The 20,276-nt window shown below is 42.2% G+C and overlaps 1 protein-coding gene across 3 annotated transcripts in view; it reads right to left on the reverse strand.

The window, feature by feature from the left end:
• Window positions 1-19,817, reverse strand: part of LOC117269085 (voltage-dependent T-type calcium channel subunit alpha-1I) — a 141,432-nt gene extending 121,615 nt beyond the window's left edge. For all 3 annotated transcript variants that reach the window (XM_033645943.2, XM_033645940.2, XM_078161154.1), the window contains exons 1-2: window positions 19,700-19,817; window positions 7,819-7,952 (exon numbers count right to left, since the gene is read on the reverse strand). In XM_033645943.2, coding sequence (XP_033501834.1) covers window positions 7,819-7,952; window positions 19,700-19,789 — 224 coding nt within the window. In that variant the 5' untranslated portion in view covers window positions 19,790-19,817. The remainder of the gene's footprint in view (window positions 1-7,818; window positions 7,953-19,699) is intronic.
• Between the last annotated feature and the right edge of the window lie 459 nt (window positions 19,818-20,276).

Here is a 20,276-nt window from a genome sequence, read left to right on the forward strand (position 1 = left end):
GGAATGCCTCCATGATGAACGGAGAATCCAAAAAGCGAACATTGTTTATGAACTGAAGTTAACGGGGACCATGTTGAACAACAGCAAAACTATATCAAAACATCTATTTACAAACACTCACGCAACTCGTGCATATAATCCAAGTGTCATCTATTTAGCTGTATGCCCAGTTCTTCCTAAACACACGTATTTTTGCTAAAATTGTATAAAATAAAACACTTCTGCCTACGAGTAGGGAGCCCTGAGCATGCCCTAACACGTGTGCGTATGAGCCCTGGTTGAGCAGAGTTCAAACGCACATGTGCCCAGGCATGCTACTCAGCCGAGCATGAGCCTGTTCTTAATGATGCATTTTAAATCATAAGGTTATAGCAAAAATGCATGTCTTCTGAAAAAACTGGGAATATAAATGGATAAATGAGACTTTGATTATTCTGCACGAGTTGTTGAGTGTTTGTAAACGGATGTTTTGGTATAGTTTTGCCGATGTTAAACACGGTCCTGGTTAACAACGTTCGCCTTTTTTGGATTCTCCGCTCACAGGAGTCATGAGAGATTTTTCTTCCAGATTTACGGTAACATACGGTGAGTTACTGATAAACAGATGACCATTTTGCAGGTAAAACATGTAAGGTAAAGTGATTTTACTAAGTTTTAGTTTGAAGCATATTTTGATGATCATTGGGACAATATCATGAATTATTTTAGCCAAGATAATTGGGACAGGAAATTTTCATATCATCCCATGCCTATTACAGAGTTAGAACTAAACTATGAGATAGATAACACCAACAAAAGCATTAGCAGTTGCATAGATGAGCACATGTATTGTTTCGTTCGTGGTCCAATTGCATCAGAATGACAGAGCAGAGCAGCAAAAAAGTGAAAGAGAAAACCTAAGATGATCAGATGTGGATCTTCAGACGTGTGTCTTTGTGTGTGCGCACGTGCACTGTGTGTATGCATGCATGTGCGTATGCTTGCGCGCTCTATAGAAGTGTCTCTTCCTGTACACATCAATCAGGCCGCTGTGTTTGGGAGGGTAATTAGTGGACTGCCGGAAGCGTCCTTTTTATGATTGTTCTCTGTTTTTCACATTCCTTTTTTGCTTGTGACGCCTTCATCTCATTCATGCTTTTATGTGACTAGCGTGTGTGTGCGTGTGCGTGCATGTTTATATCGATATGAAATGCGGAGCTTCAGGGGAAACGTAGGGTAGACCTTGTGAGAAGAGCTCAGAGGCACATTTAACATGAGAGACAAGGAAAAAGAGTCTCAATTCTTGACATGTAAAATCTGTAGCTGTCAAATTAACAAAATCCCTTCATCAAAGTTACCAGGGAAGTTGAAGCAAGTAGTTTCTCTGCATCATTTACATAAAAAACATCATTCTTGCTTTTGACAGTAAAAAGAAATACTTTAAACTGTGAGTGTGTCCAAGGGAAAGGGCTGAATATCCCAAACTACAGCTGTAGTGCCGTCTTGTTTGGCCCTGTTTAATCATGAATCACAATCAATCTACTGTAGACTAGAAGGGCAAGTCTACCAAATGTAATTAGGTGTCCTTGCATAATATATCTGAAAATATGCACCAGGTGTGTGTCTATCAGGTTGAGTCACGGCACAGCTCCTTAATATGCTTGAAAAATAAAAACATCAGTCGGCTCGGCTCAGTGTGAGAAAGTCTTTTATCATTTCTTTGACCTGGTAACATTCTTCAACCTATCTGAGGCATACATTAGAATAAATACTGAATGCAAGGCTGAGTTTTTATGAAAAGGGTCATGCCTCATCCTTGGATCAAGTATCACAGCAGACACACACAAGGAGACATGCTGCAGTATATCTGTTCTCACAGATAGCAGACAGGCTTGCAAAAATAAGTCTCAGCGCAGTGGATTAGGCAAAGATAAAATATACAGTATAGAAAATAAAACAGACTGCATGTGGCAGGAGCAAAAGCACGAAACCCCCTTTAGAGCCTGTCTGGACGAGAGCCTGGTCTGCATGGGGTCTGAAGGGGAGATGACAAGGGAAGATGTGCATCCAAGCATGCGAAAAAAGAAAGAAGAAGAAGAAGAAGAGGGAGGGTGAAGGAGGGAGGGTGAGAGAGCGAGGTGGTGCTCATGGGTAACAGACACAGAGCTCATAGCAGACTGTCGGCTATGATTTGGCCTGGTAAGTTTGGCAATGCCCTCTGCAATTAGCCTAGACGCTAATCTAATGGCTGCTGCCAAGAGGAAAACGAAGACGGAGGCGTTCGCACAAATGCATATACAAACACAGGCGAGCACATACACAGATTAAACAAACTCAAAAGGCATAAAATGACAGACTGTAATCTGTGTGGGTAATTCTGTGCCACTAACACACACACACACTCACACACAAACTATGAGCATCCACTGGGGATAAAGTGATTCAGCTCAAATGAAGATGAATGTCCCTCCACCTACCCTGCTAAGTCTGTTGCTCTGCCTTTCTTTGTGTGCTATTATACTAGCCGCTCTCCCTATCCATCTCTCTCTCACACACACACACACACACACACACAGAGTCACACACACTTGCTTTATCGTCCATGTCTGAGCCTCTCATTTTCCTTCGTTCAGAGCAGGTGTTTGAGCAGGTGTGTTTGCTTTTGTTTTGTGCACGTGCATCCATCTAGCGTGTGTGTAAATGTGTCCCACGGTAGCAGCCTGTGTGAAGGAAACTTTGTAAGAGTGTGCCGAAATTATGCAATAACTAACACGATATATGATCATGGTTTTGTATATTCTTGTGGGTAGGTGTCATTTCAGCAGTGGGCGTCTCTCGAAAACTTTGAATTCTTAGTTCATTCCTTCCTTTCTTGTCGTCTTCCCATATGACTAATAAACAAATTTTACTTCCAATGTAAACATATGTTGAAGTCCAAAACAACATTTGTGCCACCCACTCCACACAATCAAGTATTGGGCAGTGCTCTGGTGTTAATTGATGCGGAAGAATTCAAGCATGTTTTCATCTTTACCCTGGTGAATACCCCATACTGTAGCATACTGCAACAGGCACAGTCTTCTGTTATACTTCAGTGTCTGTGGCAGGGTACCGGAGGTAGTTGCCTTATGGTTGTATTCTCAGAGGACACCCCACAATGCTGCATGTACAATGGGCTTCTGGAGAAATGTCTCTGAGGCTTTATTTGACATGTTTCCCGGGTTTGTGGCGATACTGTTAAAGGGACAGTTCACCCCCCAAATTAAAAGCACATATTTTTCCTCTAACCTGTAGTGCTGTTTAGCAGTCTAGATTGTTTTGGTGTGAGTTGCTGAGTGTTGGAGATATCAGCTGTTTGTTTGTTTTTTTTAATTTCATATACTTTATTAATTCAAATTTTTTCACTCTTTTGTCATTAACACACAGGTCCGAAAGACACACACATGCACAAACAGGACCTATACATGCACAAAGTGGAGAGATGTCAGAGTGAGGGGGCTGCCTTGGTCAGGCGCCCCGAGCAGTTTGGGGGGTTCGGTGTCTTGCTCAAGGGCACCTCGGCAGTGCCCAGAAAGTGAACTGGCACCTCTCCAGCTACCAGTCCACTCTCCATATTTGGTCTGGACGGGGACTTGAATAGGCGACCCTCCGGTTCCCAACCCAAGTCCCTATGGACTGAGCTACTGCCGCCCACTAGGGTTGCAAGCCTGAGTCGAACCTGCGACCGCTGCAGCGAGGCATCGCCTCTATACATGGGGCGCCAGCACTATCCACTACCGATGCCCCAAGATGTCTGCCTTCTCTCAAATGTAATGGAACTAGATGGCACTCAGCTTGTGGTGCTCAAAGCACTAAAGAAATACAAAGAAAGACTGAACAGCAATGTCTCTTTCCAGGAATCGTGACGCGGTTCCTCCACAGACCTTGTTGTGAGCAGTTTTATGTAGGAACTATTTTCTTTCTACTGAACTACACCATAGCAGGAAGAGTGCATGTGCTAGGGGGGCTGCTGTAGCTCAGTGGTTTGGCAGATCAGCGGTTTCGATCCCCAGCTCCTCCAGTCCACAGCAAAGTATTCTTGAGCAAGATACTGAACCCCAAATTGCTCCTGATGGCTGTTCCATTGGAAAAAAACAAAACTGTGTAGCAGGTGGCACCTTGTATGGTAGCCTCGGCCACCAGTGTATGGATATGTGTTAATGGATTAATGTGATTTGTAGTGTAAAAAATGCGCTCAGTGGTCGGAGGACTACAAAGGTTCTATACAAGTACAGGTCCATTTAGGTACCCTAACACCACTGGGCTAGCTCAGCTTTAGACGACACAATTAATGTTTACATGTAGCAATGTCACGAGCACGAGCCTCTCATCCATGAGTAGATGCACACTTCCTTCAGCATGGTGATATGGTTTGCAGGTGTAGTTTGGCAGACAGAACATAGTTTCAACATGAAACTGCTCACAACAGGGTCTGTGGATTATCCTGAGTAACCGGGTCATGATTTCTGAAAAGAGATGTTGCTGCTTAGTTTTTTTTAAATGTATTATTTAGTGCTTTGAGCACCTCAAGCTGAGTGCCATCTAGTTCCATTATATTCAAGAGACGCAAAATCTAAAACAATCTAGACTGATAAATAGCACTGCAGGTAAGAGGAAAAATACCTAGTTTCAATTTTGGGGTGAACTGTCGCTTTGCAATGTTGATTATACTCTGGCATAAAGGCCACACAGGTAAATCACCTGCTTTTAAAACTTTTCAAACTGGTTCTAATTCTGTAAAATAGCAAGTATCATATGAACTTTACTGACAAGCCAATTAGCGGCTGAATAAATGGATGCTGATGACACCTGTAGTTTGGTTCCCTCTACGTTTGCCTTCTGGTCTGTTTAGTGTTCACACTGAGGTATAACACAGCAAACAGAAGTTGTAAACATGAAGTCACACGGACTGACAGGTTACTCATTCATTAGACAGTTTTGGTGACCTGTCATCTTGCATCATCAGCACGACACACACTCCCAAAGATGAAAATGTGAAAATGTCTGGAGTGACTGAAAATCATGCAACACCTAACAGCTCTTGACGGCGTTATTAATTTTCTCTCTGATTTTAATAAGGAGCTTACAAAACCCATGAACAAAGAGTTAGAAGCAGTAGATGAGACGAGAGTGGAGTCATAGTGACAGTCTGTTACAACCAGAGCAGGAAAACAAGTCCTGGAGCCAACAAGTGCCCCAAGTAATGACAAATACTATTCCTCTCCTGAACGGCACATAAAAGTGTTTTCTGATAGGACTCTACAATCAACAGGATGACGATATTTGTCAGTGCTCAAAAAACTATCACAGACCCTTTTACTGTCAGTAAACAGTATAACGTATTTTGGTGGGCAGGGCTTAGCTGGAGGCAATACAATTCTAGCAAGTTCTCTTGGCTTGCTTTAGACAATGGAGGAAGATGACGCAAGTGTTGCATTCAGAAATATTCATTCCGAGTGCCGGAGTGCACTCTGGCATAAACTGGATTGTTCGTAAATTCGGAGCACTGTCGGAATGTGTGATTAGGTTATCCAGAGCAACGCACTCTCGGAGTGGCAGAGTCCTCCCTGAGCACTCTGAGGAGGCGGAGCAGCAGAGCGCCAAGCTGAGTGAATGTGTAATTCACATCACCGTTCGTTCATTCATGTAGAAATATAACGCTCGGTTTCTTCAACCAACAGGGCTCTCATTTTAGTGTAGAGCAACAGACTGAATTTATGAATGCACCATGTCAGGTCACTCACTCTCAAGGACCACAAGTGTTACTTGAATAAGTAAACACGGACCAAAGGGACCAGACTGGCTGACCTGTATGCTCCCACTCAGTGGATGGATGATTTGACAGGACTGCTGAAGGTGGGATGGCCGGCTTTGTGGTTGGTTACTATGTCAATCTTACAAAGGAGGACGACACTTGAACGGTTTCCTCCAGTTTGTTTTGCTATCGTAGCTAACGTTAGCTAATGTGCTAAAAAGTTAGCGTTATGGAGAAATCCAATATTCCTCTTAATACCTCCCCAATTTCTGATGAGGTGGACATGATAACCCTTAATACACATAACGTTATTCATCCCTACAACAGGAAATACTTTTTCCCTAACCTGATATGAAGTGTGCGCTGCACATGAGAGCATTTTTATGATCCCCTCCATCCAGTCCTTTAGTCGTATCGCATTTAACCATAGTTGGCTTTGTTTTTGTTGACAGGCAGTGGCTGCTGGTATGTGATATGTGAATATAAGTTTTCAGCCATGACTCCTTCTATTCTGGCTTCCAATAACACAAAAAAAACATTTTAAGACTCCTACAGCCCTGTGGTGGAGAGTCGAGAGTCGTGTTTTGCCTCCAACTCATAAAATGAGGTCATCATGTCGGCCCTAAAAGGGTCTTTAGTTATGGTTTGGCTTTCCCTGACTTTTGGATTTGTGGCCCTACAACAATGTCAGCAGCAATTTGTCAGTTGAATGCAAACATATGCCATTTTTGGCATTTGCTGAAACAAGTCATAGTCTTGTTTTTTTTTTATCGGCGAACAGACTGTTGTGGTCCAAATCTTTATATAACAACTTTCTCACCAGTCAAACATATCCACACAAAATAGGACGCTCCCAACATTTAATCTACAATACTGAAAAGGGTGTGAGGGCAGCCACAGTCATCATAGACAAGTTCCTTACATGCTAAACTCTATGGACACTGTATTATTAATCTACTAGTCCATACCCATTGGTAGTTTTGTCACCTTCTACCTATGCCAATCCTCAATGCCTATGTACAGTTTCATGTAGATTGACCACATCAGTGAGTAGAAAAACGTGGGACAGACAGAACACACTGACAGTTTCTGTGATTATGTACAGCATACCATACCATAACTCATAACATTGGACCACAGGGGGAGCCACAGTGATCGGTCGCATTTTAGCCATTTTTAAGTATTTTTCTGTTGTTATAGCGCCACCCAGTTGCCAATTAGAGTTAAATTTCTCCAGTCACCTTGAGGCGTCCTGTTCTACATATCTTGAAGTTTAGTAAAAATCCATATGGTGGTTAGGCCAAGATAATAAATTAGCTCTCTAGCGCCCCCATTTTATTTGATGGGGTCAATAATGGAGGGATCCCCTCAGATTATGTGTGGTCATATGCCTACAAAGTTGCGTGGTGATCGGTGAAACCCTTGAGATGTTATACACCTTTATGTGATGAGCCACGCCCTCCGCAATATTCATTGCCTTATAGAAGCTCAGTTTTAGTAAGTTTTCCAACTTTTGCCAAGAGGGAACTTTAGATATTGGTCCCTAGATTATGTTCACCGAGTTTCATGCAGATTGGTCAAACTTTCTAGGAAGAGATCGATTTGAAGTGTTTTTCAAAAAAATCAAAATGGCGGAAAATCTATGTAACCGGAAGTTATGGGTTCGTGAGGCAAATTTGTTCCTCATGAGGAGAGGCATCTCTGTGCAAAGTTTCATGTCTCTACGACATACGGGGCATGAGATATGCCCGTTCAAAGTTTGTGATTTCAATCAGTTGCTATAGCGCCCCCTTTTGGCCAACTGATGTAATATTGTTTCATTCGCATCCTCCCATGACCCTCTACCACTGTGCCAAATTTCACATGGATTGACCAAGTCAGTGAGGAGAAAAACGTGGAAAAGACACACAGACACACCCACAGACAGAGTTTTCGTCATTAAAAGCAAATGTTGCTTTTTGCCATTTCAGTGTCCCCTGAACAACATGACACACAAACTTTACCAGAAGTAGAATTAATGCTATCATTATGATACACTTGCTTACCCAGCCATGACGATGAAGAAGTCCAGTCTGTTCCAGGTGTCTCCCAGGTAACAGCGTCGGCCAAAGATCCCAAGAGCCACCATCTTTACCACCATCTCCAATGCAAAGAAGATGTAGATAAATGCATCGAAGGCCTATGAGAAAACAAAGGGAGATAAAGATGGAGGAAAGTGAGAAGAAGATGCATTTGATACATTTCTCTTGGAGCACATAAGTAGTGGGCTCAAGCTGTTGTCAGAGCTCCCTCTTCATTTTTTTTCATCCAAATCAGTTTGTTAATGAACGAGGAGCACTTATTATTTCTGGTGAGGACAAATTACTCTTGAGCCATTAACACTAAATCTGTTTTTGTGTGTGTGTGTGTGTGTGTGTGCATGCTTTTTTTTTGGACATGTGCCCTAAAGCAAATTTCTCAAGCCTCAAGTGATGTTTTGGTCTGATCCCTATCTAATTCAAATACCTCAGAACAATCCATGACCTTCCGTTTTCAATGTTTCAAAGACAATTTTGACACTTTTTAAGTGTTGCCACACCACAGCAGACTCATCCCAAAGCTCACAGGAGCTGTCAAGTTAGTTATTTTCCATCAAACTGCCCTTTAAAACACCACAAATCATGATCTAACACACCAACAGAATATGTGATACTCAAGGCTGATGTGCTCTTCATGTGTTTGTGTGACTGAAAATGCTGGTGGCGATCACTCGAGCCCAGTTTACTGTTAATGTTGTGATCTGAATGGTGTAAAAAAAGGCTTATGGCTGCACTGAGAACATGTGTCTGTACTAATGTAATACCCCGCAAAACATATGGTGCCCAGTGCGAAGCAACCCACGCTGCGATACTTGAATCACAAGGGAAGAAAGAAGTGAAGAGGAAAAAAGGAAAGTGAGGGAGATCCAGGTCAAACCTCAGAGAAAACAAATATGAAGACAGAAGAGACAGTGAGAGATAAATGGAGAGAAAGACAGATGAGCTCATATCTCTGCCATGTCCTGCTTGCATTATTATGTTCAGATCACTAGCTAAACCTCCCTATTGTATTTTCGGAACTCTCTCCCAGTGCTTTGCCCTAGGCTGTGTGACTGTGTTTGCTGCCTTGTTACATATTCCTACTACATATAACTCAAGCTGCTATCTCTTGACACAGAGATTTCCGAGGCCCGGATATTCAAAAAAGCAATGAAGCTGCACGGCTGCTTGTTCATAAGTCATTGGTCATAATTTGAATTTTAGATGATGACAAGCCTTTTTGTTTATTCCAAAACTGTCGTGACTCCCCAAACTGTGCACAAAGCCACAAAATGAGATAATACATTTAGTACTGCTGTTTAACCTCAAAGTTATATATACTTGAAATGCTTGCTTTACTGACTAAATATGAAATGAAGAGTTTGACCCACGGTGCGAGAATGTTTACCCATTTAAATTGCTCTTCGAAAATCTGCAGATAGGGTACCACCTTAAGCTGGTTACAGTCTCAGGTCAAGTGCAAATGATAAGAAAAACATACTCTAAAAACATACTCTAATATAATCTTTAGCTGAAAGGTTAAAACAGCCCAAGTTTTAATAAGCCTAAAGGGACAGCTCACCCAAAATCAAAATGACAGATTTTTCCTCTTCCCTGTAGTTCTAATTATTAATCAAGATTGTTCTGGTGTGAGTTTCTGAGTGTTGGGTATATCAGAGATGTCTGCCTTCTCTCCATCGTAATGGAAGTAAAACATCTGAAAAACTCAACAGAAATGTCTCTTTCCAGAAATCATGATTATTCAAGATAATTCACAGAACTTCTGGTGAGCAGTTTCGTGTAGGAACTATTTTCTGTCTACCGAACTACACCTGTCGACCATATCACTGCGCAGAAAGAAACATGCATCTACTCATGATTGAGAAGACAGCGCGGGATTTAAACAATGGCTTCCTTCTCAGCTATGCTAACTAGCTAATGTTAGCTAGTATAGTTGTGCTAGGTGAGCTAACAGTAGACACATTCTTCCGTCTGCGCAATGATACAGTTGGTGGGTGTACTTTGGTAGAAAGATAACAGTTCCCACACGAAACTTCACACAAGAAGGTCTGTGGATTATCTGGAGTAACCAGCTCATGATTTCTGGAAAGAGACTTTGCTGTTGAGTATTTTTTTTATGTTTTCTGTTTTGTTTTGTTTTGGCGCTTTGAGCACCGCAAGCCGAGCCTAGCTTCAATGTATTTAAGAGAAGGCAGACATCTCTACAGCTGATATCTCCAACACTCTGCAACTCACACCAAAACAATCTAGACCGATAAATAGCACTACAGGTAAAAGAAAAAATATGTATTTTTGATTTAGGGGTGAATTTACCCTTTACATGTTGCAATGACTATAGTGGCCTCAAACTCTTTGATTCCCTAGAATCAAAAATCAACACAAATGGCTGTTAAGATGTCTGCCTTCTCTTAAATACAATGGAACTAGATGGCACTCAGCTTGTGGTGCTCAAAGCAGCAAAAATTATATTTGAAAAACTCAACAGCAATGTCTCTTTACAGAAATCATGACCTTGGTGTAAGCAGTTTCATGTTTTTTTTTCTACCAAACTACATCAGCCGACTGAATCACCACGTAGAAGGGAGAGTGCATCTACTGCTAGGAACCCTAGCACCACTGAGCTAGCTCAGCTGAGGAGGACGCCATTCATGTTACATGTAGCACTGTCATGAGCATGAGCCTCTCATCCTTGAATAGATGCACACTTCTAGTCTCGCTCACCAGACCTTTCTCAAGAAAAGAAAGGTCTGGCTGGGCCGACTCTCACTTTAAGATTCGAGAAAAAAACGCCCCGGCTGCTTGTATTTCTTTCAACCAATCACAATCATTCTGGGCGGTGCCACAGCAACGGTGCGCTTGCAAAAATATTCCCGGGGGGAAACAGATTTTGGGTGTAACACACCCACAAAAATATCACCTACAGGACGCGAACCATGGCAGAAAAATGGCTACATCCCCGCAAGATCAAACACCGCAAAAGTTAGTAAAGGACGTGTTGAAAACAGTTGAAAACTGCTACACAACCGGAGGTGGTAGGGCGGGACTTCAGTGGGTGGCTCGTTACGCCCAATGAGAGGCTGATCTATGCAGCTAACTTCCGCCCACTCAGACTAGCACACTTCCTTCTGCCTGATGATATGGTTTCCGGGTGTAGTTTGGTAGAAATAAAGTAGTTCCTACATGAAACTGCACACAACAAGGGCTGTGAATTATCTTGAGTTGAGTTTTTGAAACGTATGAGCACCACAAGCCAAGTGCCATCTAGTTCCATTATATTTGAGAGAAGGCAGACATCTCTACAGCCGACATCTACAACACTATGTGACTCACATTAAACAAGTTAGACTGATAAATAGCACTACAGGTTAGAGATACAATATGTATTTTTGAGTGTGAACTGTCCTTTCAACTTACTTGACAGCAATCCATATATAAATACTAAGAAAGCCTGAAAAGATACTGATTTTCATATCACAAAAACTTTCCAACTCAGTGTTGCTTTGGGCTGCTAAAATACAGTGAGTGCATATGCCCTGGGAAAAGAGTCTGTGCACTCGACAAATCAGATGGCACAAACCAATACACATGCTGCATTGGAAAAACAATTTTCTTCAAGTACTTTAAGGTTATTACTTTTTCCGGGTTTCAGGCAGAAGTTAAATGACAAACTAGAGACTCAACAATAACCCACAGCAGAATAGAGAACACTGATATGTGGTACATTTGGACAACCAGGAGTAATAGGCTTCAATTGAAGAAGGGAGAATTTTTTTTTAACCCAGCATTGATGAAAAATTGCAAGATGATGTTTGTAGCTATAGACCATATTGAATGAGATAAATGGTGTGTGAAATCTTGAGGATTTATTCATGTAGCAGCGCTGGCAGGAGCAGAGGAGGATGTTGTTTTGTCCAAGTCAGAAATAGCAAGACACAGAAGCAGCTATATATTCCCTTTTCTGTACCAGTGTGGACTTCTTCAGTGGTGTTTGTTATCTAAAGGGATCAAGATATCTAAAGGTTGAAATTGAAATGAGTTGGCGCAAATTTGTGCACTTGTGGGTGCGTGAATGTAAGCATGCACGTCTATATAAATATAAATCTGTGCTTCTTTGATTTTTGGCAAACATGGCTCTGTATATAAATATAGAGGCATGTTTTGTAATGCATTTGAAGCCAACATGTGTGTCTCTCTCACACATACACACACAGAGCTGGCAGCATGCAATGGGAAAGATGAGAAGATCCGTCTCACATGCTGTTTAAATGATGTTTTGATAAATAATGCAGCCTGCACGCTTCACGTGTAATCCGACGTTGGCTGCACCAGTCGGATCCCTGTTGCGCTCTGCTCTGACTGAAAGGGGAATGAATTCATCATAGTTGTTTGTCACTACCGCCGGCTTCCTCTTCAGTCAGCCTATCAGGTTTTATCGTCAACATGATTTGTAAAGAGGTTAAGGCTGTCTTGTAACGGGCTTCTTTCATGATTTGAAATAGGAGCCGGTGTGGAAGCTACTTCATATGCTGTCATTGTGCTGCTTATTTGGCAGGGGGAAAGGACGCAGTAAGTAGGTCATCAAGATTGCGATGGTGGACCATTTGAAATGAAGAAATGTATGTGTGTCTTACTCCACTTGTGGAATAAGTGAATGACAACAGTAATCAGCGTATCAATCCAAAGGCACCACACGGACGAATGTTCATTTCACACTCAGTGACAAATCGGACGGGGAAAGTAATACCTGTCTGTGTGTTTTCTCAACAGTTGAAGCTCGATTAAAAAGGTTGAACAGGTGCTGATCTGAAGGTATAATGAGTCCTGTTCCATCTGAATCCATTTAAGGTAGAAAAACAACTTCTGATTTGTGTAAGATGACTATGCAAATATAGACATGATTTACATGAGGCCAGAGACAGCTGGCTGCTCCACATCCTTATAGGAAGTACAATTTCATCCTTGACTGCAGTGTCTAGCTGTGAACTCGTTAGAGGGGACCTATTACGCTTTTCCTTATTTTCTGCCATTTATCTAATGTTACAATGTTGGATGTTCATATTAGACATGGCTAAAGTTTCAAATAATAAGGGAAAATGTGTGTAAAAGTAATCCATGTGACCAAAAACCTCAGGCTTCAGACTGTTCTGAATACTCTGGGTGTTTCTCAAAGTCAAGGAAGGATCCTTAAATGGCTGGATTTCAAAGATGTTACGTCCTCAAATCCTGCCTAAGGACTGTTCTGATGTCAAGGATCCTTCAAATTCTGAGGACAGATTCTTCCTTCAAAGAACTTTCAAGTATGCATGTGTGTATCCTCAGCAAGTATAGAGTACATACAATTCTTTGCGCACAACTGGGTGGACGAGAAGGCGGGTTATTTAGAGAGTGCCAAAATGATCACAGTACCCTGAAACTCCCTCAGACCGCTGAGTGTTAATGACGCACACCTGGGGACACTGGTGAGCCTGTTCCAATGTGTGTTCACTGATTACTAGGAAGGACTCTTGCCTTACCTCTGTAGGATCCTTCCTTGGAAGGACTCATCCTACCATGGAAGGATCCTTGACTTTGAGAAACACCAACTATCTTTTTTTACTTTGGCTACAAGATGACGTCAGATCGTGACGGTTTTCTAGATATGGTCATCGGCTGGAGCAGATTAGCTACAAGCTTATGTCAGGGAAACATGTTGCCTTGGTTGCTGATTGGTTGTTGTTGGGTTTTTTTGTCCTCGATTTTGGATCACATTCCTGTTGGAACATGTCTGGTTGTGTTTGAAGCTTTTATTGGTAATTTTTTACCAGAGGTAGTGCCACTATTCACTGTAATTTCTCGGCTGCCAGAACACTGCTACATGTAGCTACATGCTAATGTCCAAGACACATGTAATCTTGGTTGCTGATGTTGCTAATTTTTACCCGATTTCAGATCATATTCCAGCTGGAACATGACTGGTTGTGTTTTGAAGCTTTTGAAGGTTTCTTGGGTGCCAGAACACTGCTACATGTAGCTACATGCTAATGTCTGAGAAACCTGTAATCTTGGTTGCTGATGTTGGCAAATTTCCCCCCTGATTTCGTATCATATTCCTGCAGGAACATGACCCGTTGTGTTTGGAAGCTTTAGTCGATTTCTCACAGTAAGTGCTGCTATTCTCGGTTACAGCCATTCCCTGGCTGCAATGATGGTGCAGAGCAACCAGATGAAGAAGACCCGGAAAAGCAGGCCTATCAGAGCAGACTGGGCTTTGATCATTCTCGGAACCCATCGGCTGTATTCGGCGTCTGACTTCCGGCAGGCGGCGATACAGCCTCTGGGGGCAGACCCCCGATTTTTTGGCATTCCGGTTTGATTTGGGCGGAGGACGCGAATTTCCGTTTCCGGCTTCCATTTATATATAAGTAAATATGCTGAACCATTGCGATGGATTCAGAGTTTGCAGTGACGCCAATTATGTTCTGCCTTGTTAGTTCACCGCCCGGAGCGTTTAACCTGGCAACACCTGCAACCGGCTCAAACGTGATTGGTCAATATCACGCAAACTACAAACAACCTACAACTGGAAACCAGGGCTCTTCCGCTCTTCTTCTGGAGGCAAGATCTTCGGGGTTTGCCTACAGACTCTACATTCACTGAATGTAGAGTCTGTATATAGAGACTAGGCTTTGATAGACAGTGTGAATTCAGGTGTTCCAGCACTGACAGTAAAGAAAATTAAGTATTTTTCTTGTCCCTTAAAGCATGTTAGCAAGTATTTTGGGTTTCTATTAGAAAAAATATGAACCTGGAAATGAGCATGATAGCAACTCTTTCACTTTGAACTGGCCATATGTGCTGAGGTGTTGAGCTATCTGCCTTTCAAACTTCTTTGTGCTGCCCAAAACAGTGAAAAAGAAATACACTTTCCCTTTCACATTGACTACATTATTTTCAATGCAGTAATTATTATAATTTAAGACCTAATTTTTATTCACAATTCAGTGTCAGATAAGCTGACTTAATCAAGGAATAGTTCATAGTTCAGAACATTTTGGGAAATTCAGTTATTTGCTTTCTTGCTGGGAGTCAAAATAGAGCATTTATCCCAGTCTCATGTCTGAATGGTAAATATGAGGCTAGTGCTAGTGGCCAGTTAGCTTAGCATAGAACCAAGACTGGAAACAAAAGGAAACAGCTACCCTAGCTCTGTCTTGAGGTAACAAAGCACCTCTACAGCTCACTAATTAGCACATTCCATCTTGTTTGTTTAATCAGTACAGAAACCAAAGTGTAAAAACAAACTGCTGTGGTTTGATGGAGTTATGTGCTGAACTACTTATTTGGCCGCCTCAGTGGCTTCCTGAAGTGTTGTTGTCACCGCAGTTGCCAGGAAACCAGTGGAGACTCTTCATATTTACCAAACAGACATGAGAGAGGAAGTGCGGTGGGGATACTGTATTTCACAGAGGGCTTGAGAAACACGTGAGGGCCACACTAACAATCTAAGCACCGTCAGCAAAATCCCTCCTGTTACCATTAGCAACCAACAGAACAGGACCCCCTTACACTACCTGGGGAGACAATATGCTTGTTAGAGAGACGCAGGATGGAGGAAGGGAGAGGGAGTATGTGTAGGATGGGGTAATGGGAACATAGGGAGGAGTAAAGATGGCATTAGAAGGAGAGGTAGGAGGAGGAAGAGAGATAGTGGAGCAGGAAGATGTGTCGCACAGTTTGGAAACAGCAGCGAATGCTTATTTGAAAATCTCTGCACAATGAGGAGAAAATCCGATGAGATAAATAAACCTATTACAGTTTGGTCTGGGGGGCTTTATTTGATATTATAATCCACTCTAATGTGCTGTAGGAGAGTGAGATACGGTGTACACAATCAGTCTACATAGCAACAGTGGACACCTCACATGTAGGTTACTGTAGACAGATTTTCAATGTCAATGGACATTACAAACCACCAACAAAAAGTGTGTGAGGCAGAATAAGGTCGTCCTTGTCACACCTGAAACTGAGCCTGCCAAATTTCCTTCGATAAAAAGCAATTACGACCCCAGAGGAACACTGAGTCCTCAGCCAGTTGGCAAATTACAGTAGTGAAACAAAACCCATATAAGCCCTGTGTGGCTTACAAACAGAAACACAAAGGAAACTATTTGAAATTTGGCCAAGAAAAAGAAATCCCAATAACCTGTGCTCTTACATAAGGGGAGCTCAACCTGTTACTAAGTCCTTTTGTCAGTGACGACTTGTAACAGGATCAATCAAGTCCATAAGCAAAGACAAGACAAGCAAATCTAAACTAGCCATGGTAACCATTTTTGTTTGGCAATATAGTCCCAGAAATATTTGCGATAAATTATATTATTGTCATTGTCAGACCCTTTCATGCCACTGATATAATGCTATGACCCCTGTCTCAGTGAGGTCTCTCTGCTCCCCTGAGTGTGTGCATGTGGTTGAGTGTGATTGGATGTTGCAAGGCAGGTGGTGTTTGCTGATTGGACCATTTGCAGAGATTGCTGTGACCGTATTGGTCCAGTGCATGTCAGAAGATTTTTAAACGCCAGCTGATAGATGCTCTTCCCTCCTTTTCACTCTACCTCTTCCAGCAATTAGACTATGAATGTCGATTTTGTTTTTGAGTGCCTGCAGGAAAAAACCTGCAACGTTGTTAACGAGTGTGTGTTCTTGATAACTTTGTTGTTTAGGAAAGTATTTTGATCAGTTTTGAGTAGGTGAGTTTTGTTTAACAGTTTACTTTTTAAAGTTATTAGTTGTTTTTCTTGTATTCTTTTGAGCACTATAAATAGAGCACTTTGAAGCAGTTTTAGTAAAAGTGAGAAGCCCTTTTTGTTTGGCATTGCCAGTTTCTCTTCTCTTGTTTTGAATGGAAAAAGTTTAGGTGAGAAACGTGTCTTTTGTTTCACATTTGTTTTTGCTGGGTAAGTCGAGGGTCCATGAGTATATTTTTGTTTGTTCTTTTGGGTATTGCTCTACTCTGAGGACAAATAAACTGCTTACTTTGTTGTTTGAGATACTGTGTGACTGGCCTTCCTTGGGAGTGGAAAGCGTGGGGAGTCGCAGTCGCTTATGTTATGTCCCCTAAACCGGGGGCATAACATTAGTAATAGCATAATAATGCAATTACAGCCTTTCAAAGAGCAATGAAAGTTTGATTCTTATGAATATTTAGACACTGGAATGTAAAAACATACATATCTTAAATAAATAAAATACAACCACACAAACAAAACAATAAATACAATGGATTCCCTGTTAACAAAAATTGCACTTATATAAATATTAAACATTTGGCACCAGGGTATAGAGAGTCATTCCTTAACGAGCATTATACAGCCAATCTAGTTTCTCAATAGTTAGGGAGTTTGTTCCAAAGTGCAAAGTATTAACATATCCTCCTGAGACCCAAAGTTTTGTTTGGTATGCATTTTTAATTTCCTTTTCTTTTATTTGTGATCAGTAGAACCTGATAAGTATAAAAATTAAACAGTCCCAGTGTCCTCAAACAAGACAATACCAAGGTCCCAATGTCTTCAAACTAGTACTTTCTAATCAACAATGTCTTAGGTTGTTACTGTTGCTAAAATTGATCACACTTGTTGCCATATCAAAACGTTATCAATCGTAAATAAACAAGTTTTATCCATTAATGTGATCAGGTTTTGGACCTTGTCCACTTTGTGTCGGGATCGGCTGCAAACTGACTTGACAGAGATGGCTGCCATCTTGTTTTTGCATGGATTAGTGTATTGTGCTCTTACCACCACTAGATGGCACAAAAAATGTCCACAAACAAGGACCACAGGTCTAAGTTAAAGCCCCTACAAGGAACTTTCATTTTGAGTTGATTTTGGCGACCCTGTGGACAAAAGCGGTAGTGTTTTGCCTACATTTCCCATGAGCTCTAGCGCGTATTGTCGTAAAGACGCTTACCTGGCTCGCGCATGTGTTTGTTTTGGGGATGAATGAAACAACAAGACGGGAAAACTTTGTCCCCGCTCCTATCGGGGATCCCAGCTCACCTCTGTTGCGCCCCAGCTCCACCTCTCCGGCGTAAGCGCCACTGCCACCGGGGTAAACGCAGCGGTCGGCTGGTAAGGCTGAAGGCCTGTTTAGCGAGCACTTCCATGGCTTCTTGGACTGAGTATGGAGCGGTGCCTCGCCTCTTTATTTCTCAGCACTCGCTGGACCCTTTCGACGCCTGGCTGGTACCTGTCGTTGGCCCGGATGAGGTGTTCCAGCCCCGCGGCCCCTGCTCTCCTCATCCCTGCTGGCGCGGGGTGAATCTGCGCAACCTGCGGCCTCTGTGTGTGGCTCCCCGGACAGCTAACGCCGTGGACCCACCGGCTCCTGCCAGGATTGGGCTGGTAAATGCTAGATCACTAGCGAACAAAACGTTTATCCTGAAGGATTTCCTGACTTCCCGAGGATTGGATTTTCTCTGTGTGACTGAGACGTGGCTGACTGTTGGTGAGTCCAGTGCTTTCACAGAACTTTTACCCGATGATTGCTGCTATTTTAACTCCCCCGACGTCGGGTTGAGGAGGAGGAATAGCTACTATTTATAAGAGTCACTAAATGTAAGCAGCTTATCTTCATACCGATGGACTCATTTGCAGTTGTAGGTCACGCACAGACAGCAGAAACAAGAGACTTTTGCATATCCAGTTAAAAGTTAACCCAAAATGTGATGTCCTCATGGGGGACACGGGGTCTCAGGAGGATGTTAGCTGTAAGTTAGATGTAAGTACCAACAAGTAGAAGAGTGTAACATGAGTGCTTATGTTTTTAAACACCAGCTTGTTCAGGTTAATGTCTTCTTCTGTCTCATTCAGCTTAACCAAAAATGTCCCCACACCGGAGCTGTGGAGTGACACTTGAAGACCAAGTCCATCTGGACTTCCGAACTCTATGGCTGGTTAGTAGCCACTGAGAAAAACATCTATTAGCCTCGACATTATCTTCACCTGGTTCCCGAGATGAAAGAATAGAAGTAGTGCAACCCAGAAATGACAGCTGAATGTGTCTCAGCATAGTTTATTTTGGTTAATTAGGCTACAGGAGATTTAAAAAAAAATGCTGTGTGTACTATGCCCAAGTTTTATAATGGAGGGAAAACTTGTTTTTTTTTTCTGGCATCATGTTGGCTAAAATGTGGATGACATGTACTGACATCACCTCGATAATTCGTGCTGACCTCAATAAGTTCGTAACATAATTATCGTGACAGGCATAAACAAAACGTCGATCTACAAAGTTTCTACTTCATGCCAATCATTGTGAGAAAGAGTTGCACTGTTTCCTGTCATGTGAAAACCTTCATAACTTAGAGAATAACCATGTGAAAACTCATCTTGGCTGTGCACAGTACAGCGGTAAATGTCGGGGGACAGCTGTGGTATAGGAACCATGTTTGATACAGGTCAAAAGCCTGATCAAAACGGACAGTAACTTGTAGCAGAAGGAGAACTAAAGCCTTTGTGGCATTTGTGTCCATTTGCAACCACAATTTCAACTACTGGAACTCGTCTCCACAAGTGTATTCCCATCACGAAGTGACAAAATCACATGCGACTCCACAAGACTATATTAAAACAAACTAAGTCCCAATTCCCTGTACAGAGAGCGGGAGAAAATATAAAGCTTCCAGGTGGGAAATATTCCAGCTGCAATGTTTGCCTGCATCGCAGCTTGAGGAAAAGTGACAAGAGGAGCTGTGAGCCGCTCTGAGTTTATGTCAAATAATTGATTGTTTTGTTCTATCTCTTCATCAGTGGGCTGACATGTTGTTCTTACACACAGAGGCTCAAACACACACAGAGGTCTATCTTACCTGCAGTATCTGGCAGCGGTCCGAGGTGCAGTCGATGTTCTCACAGGGCTGGTACATGCCCAGTGTCACACAGTTGAGCAGGATCACCATGATGCTAATCCTCTCGAACCACGTATTAACAGGACTGGGGTTAAGGAGCATAGCAGCTGAGGAGAAATGCACAGTCATACACACACTGTATATACTTAAAAAAAAAAGGCCGGATGGGTAGATAGATGGAGATGTCTGTCTCAAATTAAACACAATCTGTATGGTTTATATATCAAAGTTATGAGTATACTACATTACTGAAGTGAGTAAACTTAAAGCAGTTTAATATAATCATGACAGGTGAAGGAGGAAATCAGTTAACATAGTAAAAAGAGCAACAAAGTCCGCATGGGATGGGAGGGAGGAGAGGTGGATGGGTCAAACAAACACATGACTTTCACCCAGGAGACCGATGTTTGTGTGTAGTGCAACATCAAAAGTCAACATTGTCCATCCATCCATACATCCATGCATCCATGCATCCATTTTCAACCACCTATCGGAAGCCAGGTCACGGGGCAGCAGGCTGAGCAAAGTATCCCAGACA

Source organism: Epinephelus lanceolatus, chromosome 18 (genome assembly GCF_041903045.1).
Source record: "Epinephelus lanceolatus isolate andai-2023 chromosome 18, ASM4190304v1, whole genome shotgun sequence".
Taxonomy (NCBI): domain Eukaryota; kingdom Metazoa; phylum Chordata; class Actinopteri; order Perciformes; family Serranidae; genus Epinephelus; species Epinephelus lanceolatus.